The sequence below is a fragment of the Prunus dulcis genome, chromosome 2 (genome assembly GCF_902201215.1).
Source record: "Prunus dulcis chromosome 2, ALMONDv2, whole genome shotgun sequence".
NCBI classification, from domain to species: domain Eukaryota; kingdom Viridiplantae; phylum Streptophyta; class Magnoliopsida; order Rosales; family Rosaceae; genus Prunus; species Prunus dulcis.
The window spans coordinates 21,554,236-21,564,401 of NC_047651.1; the positions used below are offsets into that span (position 1 = coordinate 21,554,236).

The 10,166-nt window shown below is 36.2% G+C and overlaps 2 protein-coding genes across 3 annotated transcripts; both read right to left on the reverse strand.

Annotated features, from left to right (window-relative positions):
* Positions 1–548: 548 nt before the first annotated feature.
* On the reverse strand, positions 549–3,104 carry LOC117618672. Its single transcript, XM_034348346.1, has 3 exons — positions 2,509–3,104; positions 1,987–2,203; positions 549–1,597 (listed from the first exon to the last, which is right to left on the reverse strand). Exons 1-3 carry the CDS (start codon positions 2,710–2,712, stop codon positions 1,107–1,109), a joined length of 912 nt encoding a protein of 303 aa, XP_034204237.1. The 5' UTR covers positions 2,713–3,104; the 3' UTR covers positions 549–1,106.
* Positions 3,105–6,727: 3,623 nt separating this feature from the next.
* LOC117619392 (DNA replication complex GINS protein PSF2) lies at positions 6,728–9,588 on the reverse strand. Of its 2 annotated transcripts, none has more exons than XM_034349335.1 (8): positions 9,346–9,588; positions 9,169–9,243; positions 8,970–9,084; positions 8,129–8,228; positions 8,015–8,045; positions 7,839–7,934; positions 7,460–7,612; positions 6,728–6,966 (listed from the first exon to the last, which is right to left on the reverse strand). In XM_034349335.1, the coding sequence occupies exons 1-8, from the start codon at positions 9,391–9,393 to the stop codon at positions 6,946–6,948; spliced, it is 639 nt and encodes a 212-aa protein (XP_034205226.1). In that variant the 5' UTR covers positions 9,394–9,588; the 3' UTR covers positions 6,728–6,945. The 2 variants fall into 2 exon arrangements, with proteins under 2 accessions (XP_034205226.1, XP_034205227.1); XM_034349336.1 differs by having other exon boundaries at positions 9,169–9,248.
* Between the last annotated feature and the right edge of the window lie 578 nt (positions 9,589–10,166).

Consider the following 10,166-nt stretch of genomic DNA (forward strand, 5'->3'; position numbering starts at 1 on the left):
TGAGCTGCGAAGTTGCCAACCGTAGGACTTTTCGACCCTTTTTTCTTCTTAGCTTTCGCTCGTTTGGGGTAGCTTTGATATGAAAGTAAATCCACCAGTCGATGTATATTGTTCTTGGATTGTAACATCTGTAGTTGTCAGATGATCTTTCATAACAAGTTACAAGCTAATGCAGTGAGCAAGTTTGGGTTCTGCATACATCTTCAATGCCTATACTTTGGTCTTGATATATACACATTTCTTCGATATACACAAGAATTCACAAACAGGTGAAGTTAAATCCTCTTATGATCTTTCAAATTTTCAATTGCCTATACCAACTAAACCGGAATGGCCACCAAATTCCCCATCAGGCCAGAAAACCATCATCTTCTTGGCAAGGATGGGGCAATAATCTCCAATTTCCAAAGTCATTTGTTTTTACTTTATATGATCAATTCATTCTGAATCCAAGCAAAGAAAAACATCTAACAGACTACAAGCCACTTTAGACAGGTTTCCCCCTTTGACAGGCTCTCACAATGAAAGGGCAGAGCAAGACCAGCAAAAAATCACACATCAACGTTATTATTGGGTAAAAAATTTCATAATTCAAGTAAAAATTCTGGTTGTTCTGCTGGGGAAGTTATGCAACTCGGCATTTGTAGAAAAAAGAAAGCGATACAATGACAAAACTTCCTTGGCCCACACAAATAAGGGGAAAGGGATACATTTATGAGGATATCAAAGAACAACAACAGATTCAATAAATTTTGAAAAAAAACTTATGCACCGTAGTCAAGCAAGAACTGAGTACCACCTAGTTCGGCTGTTGATGCTGCTGGACTGAACCTGCATCAATTCCAAAACCCTGATGGTGCTGCTTGATGTGAGCGCAGAGTACGTAAAAGAATAAGGTATGACTCCCCAGCAAGAACGAATATTGAAAAATTCTTCACTATAACATGCCTTATTGCTCTTCATGTTGGCTATATGAACTTGCCTTCATGTTCTGAATCTCTGATTCACACTTATTGAAGGGTCTGGGAAAAAAAAATTATGAAAAGCCGCATTACAAGTCTCTCTCCAAGAGCTCTCTCATCTTAAGAGCCCAAAATCTGTACATCTCAATGAGTCCATAACAAAGAGTGCCTCCGCCTATCAGGCTTGTGTCTCCTAATATGATCATTGTTTATGGGCTTCAACATTCTATCTGCCTCAATTTCAGACTGAAGCAGAGACTGCAGCATCTTCAACTGTCCACTACATTGCTTGTGGTCAGAAGAGTAGGCACCATTAGCATTCTCTTCATCTAGATTAAACTCTCTCTGGTAGGGTGACTGCCATTTCGCTTGCAAATAAGCAAGTGATCTCCATGGAGGTAGAGGCATTGAGTTCTGCTTCAGGGAAGATCTAGCAGCTTCAACCATAACTTGGAGAAACTGTTTCATCCTAGTCAAGGAGCCCACATAAACAACAGGTAGTGAATTCAATATTCTATCATACGAGTGAACAGCTCTAGCTATTTCAAAGTGGCTTCGGAAATCAAGGTCAATGATGAGACGCTCCGAGCTCCCTGAATTGTTGAAGTTGACCACATCAATATATTCATGATCCCCTGTGAAACGACGTTACGAAACCAAAACTGTCAAAAATGATTGAAGTTGAGAATTCCCACTCCTCAAATAGAATCAGAAACCTACAAAACCCAGTTAAATTGAGCAGACAGGACAATTCCCACAAGCCCGCCTGCCCATTTTCATTTTGTGGAAACAATATTGAAAATAGTATACAAACTATATAAGAGACATTCTAAACAGATTGCTTAATAGAGTGTGTGGGATCACAGAATCGATATAATGGTACACTCTGGGTTCGGTTGACATCCAAAATAGGAAACAGATACAAACAGAGTGTTTTATGCACCCAACAAAAGAAAAACTGCATGAAAGAAAAACCCAAATTCTATACAATAAAGGTTTTGCAGAATTGAGGTGAATGGCATACCTCCAGGGACCTTGCCACTGCCCTGCCATCTTGCCACACACACGGCAGCATCATAACCAGAAAGCCTCAGAAGCTTAACCAGAGAAAACTTGAGGCAGCTGGCATTGCATGGACCTGACTTCACAAAATGAAGATCGTTCTCACTGATAGACAGTATAAGAGAATGAACCACTGACGTCAAGTCCTTTTCGTACTGAGCCACTGAGCGCTTGTAAAACTGCGACAGAATACAACACCATTCAAAATTGGGCATAAATTACAGGTAAGACATGAACACATGAAATTGCACAAGTTTAACAAAAACCCAAAATTGTACATAAGTCGTAGGGTGCAAAAACAATCACTTTTGAATTCGAAAAGCTAAATTCAGCTTCCAACTCCTAAAGGTTGGAAATTTATCGAAAATTCAACAGTTTGACTCGGAATTTAGAATTAGTCAAAATAAGCAATTAACAAAAAATAATTAGTAACAACTTTAAAGTTCATAAATTTATAAAACAAGTTAATGAAAATTAGTCGTACCGGAATTTTATCAGCGAGGTGAGCGAGATCGGAAAGAGCAGAATCGCTGTCGCTGCTGCACCAAGACTCAGCTCCGGCGCTACCATTTTCCCAGAAATCTGTGACCATTAAAGCGAGGTCGTGCTCGCTCTCATGGCTGAAATTCCCTCCGATCTGACCCCTCATCCACACGTCACCGCCCGCCATGCACACCCGGCAGTCCATTTCCCCAACCCCAAACGGCGCTGTTTCGGTTCTCAGCGATCACCACGACCCTTCCTCTTCCTCAAGCGTGGCAACCATCTTGTAATTCAATGTTGGAGCGCGACACACCCAATCATTTCTCCAAGCCCTAGCTCGCCGCAGCTCAAAATTAACCCCCAAAAAAAAAAAAAAGAACAAAAGCTTCGTAATTTATAAAACAAAAATGAAAACTTAAAAAAAGGGTTCGAATTCTGTGCTTTCGTTTTTGTTTTTGGTTTTGTCGACTTTCTTTGTTTTGGCAAATGGTGATTGGTTTTCAAGAAATGGGGTTTTTGGTGTTTGATTTTAGGAGGGAGAGAAAAGGGCGTCTATGGCTTTCTCTCTCTAAAACCCAAAGGATGGAACGAAAGCAATGGGATAGGAGACTTACATATAAAGCGGGGGGAGGGGAGGGGGAGAGGGTGGGTGTGCGACAAAGGACGAAACTACCCTTGTTTGTTTGCTTAAGCACCAAGAAATTCTCTGGCTACATCACACCGAAATAATCGAAGCAGTGGATAAGGTGAAATTGTATTTGGACGGTAATGAGGCGTGTGTTCTTATGAACGATCAGTGCTTTCTGGATTCGTTTCTTTATTAACACACATAAATATCTGTCATTAACAATTTTCACTTCTTAATTGGCCTTCTTGTTGTTTGTTGCTCATATTTTCAAATTTTATACCAACCTTTTTTCTATTTTTTTTTTTTCACCAGTTGGTATTTGTTGGGTAGTAGGAATATCCTAACCTCCTCCATTTCACAATGTTAATTAAACTATTTTTTAAAAATTAAAAATAATATAATTTTTCTTGTATTTAACACGTGAATAATATGAACAGAAAAAAGTAAAACAAAATTGAATTTTAAATTTTGTTATAACGTTAGATAGAAACTTTTCGACGGCCACGTAGCAAGATGAGTGGCATACATTTATGAATTTACAATTGTTAATAAAGCCGTGTATAAAATTGAATGACCCCTAATCTATCACCAACCAATTAGTCTCAATAATTGCATGCTAAAATTGCTAATAAATTGTGTAATCTAACAAAACCCCCTTTTAGTATGAGAACTGAGTTGATAAGGACATGGGCATAATGGGAATTCCGTCAATGGAAAATAACATTATATCCCTTGGGGACCAAGTCTCCAATCAAGTTGAAGAAAACTCAGAAACTAAAAAATCAAAAATTGCCACGTTCGCCGCCTGGCTGGAAGAAGATGACGTGAGCCGTGAGTTACACGGAGATATTTCCTTTTTTTTTCTGGATCAAATTTGTTGACAGATATTGCCTCAATTTAATTATTTTATAAATGGACCGGTGCCATGTATTTTTGCCACCTTTAAGGATAAGATTTCCAAAGTACTCAACTGTCATATCTATTTATTTCTTTTTCAGGAAAATATATTCATATTATAAAGGGAATCATTTTCATGACAACGACACAGTTATCATTTTAAAACATACATAATCATCATAAATAACACATAACATTCTAAATATGTGGATAAAAGTTTATGATCAAAATACATAATTTTAACGAATAATAGAATATTATAAGATAGAATTTACTACAAAGATATATTGTCGTCTATGAGTTTGAAATTGAGATCTGTTTTAATTAAGTAGAGACAAATATCACTAGACTTAATTAATTAGTAGATAAATTTATTTACATAGTATAATTTTAGGCTCTATATGAAAAATATAAATAAATTTAATTAGATTATTATGCTACTCAAAATTACTATGGGGTAGTTTTGATTATTATAAATAAATAAATTTAATAAATTTAATTAGATTATTATAAATAAATTTAATTTCTTTTTCTAGTTTAGGAAAGAGGGTCATGATTTCATAATCTATTTTCTGAAAAATGATGGTTTCCTCGAAATTTCAAACTAAAATAAATAATATTTTGGCGCTAATGAGAGCAGAGGCGCCAATGCGGGGACCACACGCCGTGAATCAGTATCTTTCGCTTTCTGGCACTTATTAAGTGTAGTTTGAAAAATGACCGAACCAAACTCACGCTTTTCGTATTGGGTGGTCGGCCAGCAAGGACCAGCAACGAAGGAAGAATCCCGTGGCTTTCCTCCCTCCTCTTGCAAATCCAGGACCACTTTCACCCACATTCACGTGGCTTACGCGCCCGCCACTCTACGCTCTTTCCCTTTCTTTCCAACGTTCTGTATTTTTGTTTTCTTTATCCAAGCTATATAGTAACACACCATACGAATGGCTATAGGTTGGAAGAGTGTGACGACAAGGTTGATATGTCATAGATTTTAGAGTATAGTATCACAATATAAATAGTTTTATAACACTACACAACGGTGTGACTATCTGATCAGAGAATTACTCCATATCGATCAGAAAAATCTAAATTTGTTTTTCTTTTTATTGCCAAAATCTAATCAAACATTGTTAAAAATATATGGGTACAGTCAAAATCGAGCACTGAAATAAAGTGAAGGTGAAGCACATGCCAAACTTTTATTTGTTCTAATTAATTAATTAATTGAAGTCACCATCTTGGAATTCAACAACAAAACATAAAAATAATACCCCCAAAAAAACCATTCCACACGTTTTCTTCAGATTAATGAACGAAAAGAAAAACAAAATTTACAGCAAAAGTTGTAAAAGCTTTAACCGGGTTGTACAAAACAGTGAACAGGTCCATGGTATCATGTTGGATCCACTCAGGTTGTATAAGACTATGCAGATAGTAGATTTTGACCAATGTAACCAAATCACTACGCAACATCCTTAAACATAAATAATAATAATAATAATAATAATAATAATAATAATAATAATAATATCAAGTTGTAATGTATCTAACCATTGACTTATACCACAAATACTACGTTTATGATCTGTATATACCTAACCATTTTCGAATTTAAAAACACTCACAGCTTCAACCGTTGGCCATTGGCCAAGCTGGAGCCCATGGTAGAAGCATATGCAACGGCACACTGGAACTAAAAATACTTTTTAAATATCAATCTGAAATCTCATCAAAGTTTCTCCCTTTCAGATAAGCTTATGGGCAATATAATAATAATCTTCATCTATCAAAGAGAAGCTAATGATTGAAAACAATGGACCTCAAAAGGGGGAAACCAATAATGCACAATAAAATAAGAACTTGGGATTTTTATTAAAAACTTTTGGGTTCTGCAACAACCAGCATATATCCAAATCATGCATTAATTTATGAAGACTATAAGTAAGTTGAAAACACAGCACAGCAGACAGCCCCTTTATAATTTGAACTCAACTATGTATCTACTCTGTTTCTGGGTGTACATTGGCCTAACAATGAACACAAAACTGGACAACAACCAAATGCATGTGGCAAACAGAGTATTATAATACTTTCATCTAGAGTGGGGGCAGAGGGAACATGAGGCATGTTATGGCCGAATCTAATTGGACCACTAAGGAATATCCAAATGTCCATCCACTCTTTTTTAAACAAGATCCTCTCTGATGATGATTCTGGAAAATACATAGAGACATCTAGGAAATAATAATGTAACTAAAAAAAAAAGAGATGCTGCAGACACAATTATTTTTCAATTTTCTTTTTATTCTGAATGTTCATTTCTTGTTTATTTGAGTGTTTGCACAATCATTACAGCTCATCTGTTTCAGAACTTGGAGTAGCAATTTTTCAAAGTGCACGAGAAAGCAAAGTATATGCTAAATGAAACTCATAACTGCATACAGAAGAAAAGCATCAATATTACAGTTTGCAGGCAGAGAGTATTTGTGGACTGCACGAAACTGAACCATGAAACAAGTTAATAGAGTTCCAATTAAACTGTCCCCAGAACAGACCCAACCATCAAAGCATTAGAAAGATATTCTTGTATTGTATGACCATTGAACTAAACTACCCTATAACAGAGCCTTAACCGATAGTTTGCGTATAAAGTTAAACGTGTCTGAATACATGAGTACTACAAGAAAGTATAACATTAGACCAACAGAAGAAGTAACTCTGTATTAGAAAAATGTTTTATTAAATGTAACAAGATGACATTACTCTGTGACGGTTCAACAGAAAAGATTAATTAACTACAAGGATTCTACTAAAAATGGTTTTCAAAGAAAGAAGAACTACTTTCCTTGTAAGCGTACTGAAATTAGTGTTTCTGGCTGAATTCAAAGGTACCTGTCGTCACCATGAAAGCTTTTACCGTTTCCGCAGAGGGCGCTGAAAAACAGACAATATAGTTAATAAACACTTATTAACTGTATGTCTTGTGGGGTATGTGTGTGTGTGATTCCTTCATTAGAGAAGACTGGCAATCTCTTTGTTTGATGACAAAGCATGCATATCTTACAAACATAAAACACCTAAGTTATCCAGGGCGAAATAATCAAAAGGAAACTTCACAGTTGGAAAAATGTAACATTGTCGCAATTGTTAATAGAACAAATTGTCACTACTGCAGTTCCACCTTCATTGACTTTATTAAGCAAAGAAAACCAAAGAGTATGGATCACAAAGGAACATATTTCTTGCGTGTGTTTGTGCTACATATCTTTTATAGATAAGATGGTAAGTAACTAAGATAAGTAACCAATTCAGGACCATTAGATCTCTTTTCTGGGCCAATATTTTAGTTATAGTTATGGGAGTGATTCACCTTCCACAATCCAACTAAGAAAAAAAATAAAAGAGTATCAAGGGCATAAGCACATACTCTTTGTATGTTATCAGTTGCTTGTGGCCGTCTGGCAGACATTGCCTCTGGATTTGGAACCAAATCTGGACTGCCATGCTTATAAAAGGACTGTAACGCTCTCCCAACAAATGGGCGAACAACATTCACTTCCATTGCAGATAGATTTTTAACCTGCAATTACAAATCAAATCAACTCAGGAACACCAATCAAAAAGGAAAAATAATGCATCAAAATACGGAAATGATAAATTCTACCGTTAAGTCCCATCATGCTGAAAAGGTTAGACAGAAAATTTTGTAAATCCTAATACTTTATTTTTTTTTTCAAATCCCATCTTGAAAATTCTCAGTACTATCAATTAGCTCATCCAAATGCACCATAAAGAAAGACACATACCTTCACTGCAGAAGAGCGAGCATCCTCGAATGATTCTAAACTACTTTCGACCTTAAGAAACCTCGCATCCCTTATGTCATTAATAAGAGACCTCACCTATTAGAAATAACTATAATAAGGCCATTGCAAAATACCAATGAATAGTTAGATATAGGTTGAAAGAATCTTCAACTCACCATATATAGGTCAGGAATGTCACCGGATGCACTATCATCAAGAAAAAAAGTTAGAGCTGATATCGACATACTTGTACAATAAAATATAGAATATGTACAATGTTCAGTACTTACTAATCAAAAAGAAGGCTTGAGATTTCAACATAATGGAAAGGCAGGACTTGAAATGCTGCCTGAGACTCCCGCTCCGCTTCCAAAATCTGAGTCAAGTTTTCTAGTGTCAAAACAAAATCATGAGTTCACTTAGACAAATGGAAATGAAATTTTTTTAAAAAAAATAAACATATCAAATACACATTGAGAACTAAAATGTATACAGAAGTAAAATGCTTTTGGCAATGATCAAAACCCAACATCAGTCTGATATGGGTTACAGAGTTTAGTGCTTTTTTATTCTCAGAAGAGCTTTGTGAACTAATGCATTACATAGAAAATTATAAAACACCTATCATTTACACCCTCAACTTTTAAAGTGGTTCGATGAAATCTAGGTAGTGATATTGTTATCACCCCTGATCATCCCTAATTCTCATGACTTCCTTAATTGCATAGCATCTGAATGAAACACCACCAACAATTCCAACAACTAATGTTGAGTGACTTTGGCAAGAGAGTCTCAATTGTTCAGTAAAGCATGACTAATTTGATCATCTCTTGAAGTCTTATTTTTTGTAGAAGGATAAACCTAAAAACTCTTAACATATAACTGCTGATACTAAGACTCACATAAAGAATTCCAACAAAACACACAATACTCTATGGCAGCCAAAAGAAGCAAAACATATTTTGAATATTCCCCAGGAAAAGAGTAGTGTTAATGGAACCCATAATCAATCCAAAATCAATGCATAATAACTTTACTAGACCCAAACAATCTATTTCCTCGAAATTCTAGAATAATGGGTCGCAAACATGGAACCATAAATCAAACTAATGCTAAAGAAGCAAGACTCACCGACGGACATCCACTCTGGGGGTCGAATTGTACATTTCCCTCTCTTCTTCAGAGCAATTGCCAGCCACATCGGTACTTGGGTAGCCATTTGTGGGTAGAATGGACCAAAATCTCCCTGTAAACCATGATAAAAGTTACCCATCTGCATCAATCCACTTAAGCTGCGATATAAGAACCATGTACAAAGTGAAGAACATACACAGAGCATATTGAGAGGCTCCATTCTCATATTGGGGACGATCTCCACCATATCATCTTCAGCCATAAACTCAACCTGAGCTTTTGAAATTTCAAATTAAATTCACAGAAATGAGCGAAATAGAAAACAAAACAACCAAATTAAGCCAAAATTACAGATGAACACAGAGAGCTAAACCTCTTCTCCGGAAAATATAGAAACATTTGGATCAGATTGGCCGGCCATCCCTTGAATTATTCGGTCCGATTAAAATTTTACAGTAATATCAGCTTAATTTGAGTTGAATGAAGTCAAATAGGGTCGAAGATTGGGCCTATCTGCTGGAATTGCACAGACGCGTGTGTGATAAATGGCGGTGCATAATTGGTATTTGAGAGAAACCCTAATGTCTGGTGGCGGGAAAATCGATTTTTTCGTGCTTAATGGACTTTGAGTTTTGTTTTTCTTTTCAATAGTCGCTTTTGAAATTTTATTATCGACTGGCGTGTGCTGGCATGCCCCAAACCAAAATTTGGACTTTGGGTCGGGCCGAACTAATTTGGAATGTTTTGAGCTGAGTTAAATTAGTTAGGGGTGTGAAGGGCCCAAATCTTAAGGTTGGTTGTTTAGATGAGGGGGTTGGAGAGGTGAATTAGGGTTAAAAAGGGAATTCAAAATCTCATTTTTTAAAAAAATTAAAAAAATCAGGTGTAGCCGTGCGGCTATACTATTTATTTAAAAAAAAGCAGCCGCACATAGCCTAGGTGCCCACGTGAAAAAAGAGTATAGCCATGCGGCTAGCTATACTCTTTTTAAACAAGCATTGATAAAAACGGGATATGGCCGGGCGGTTGTACTGTTTTTTAAAAAGTGAACCCCATAGCGATTACGTGCCACATGTCAAAATAAGTGTAGCCAAGCGGCTATACTATTTTTATAAAAAAAAATCGTAGTATAACTGCACATCTAGACTATTTATTAAAAAGAAAACAAAGTAGCCGCACACCGCCTAAGCCCCT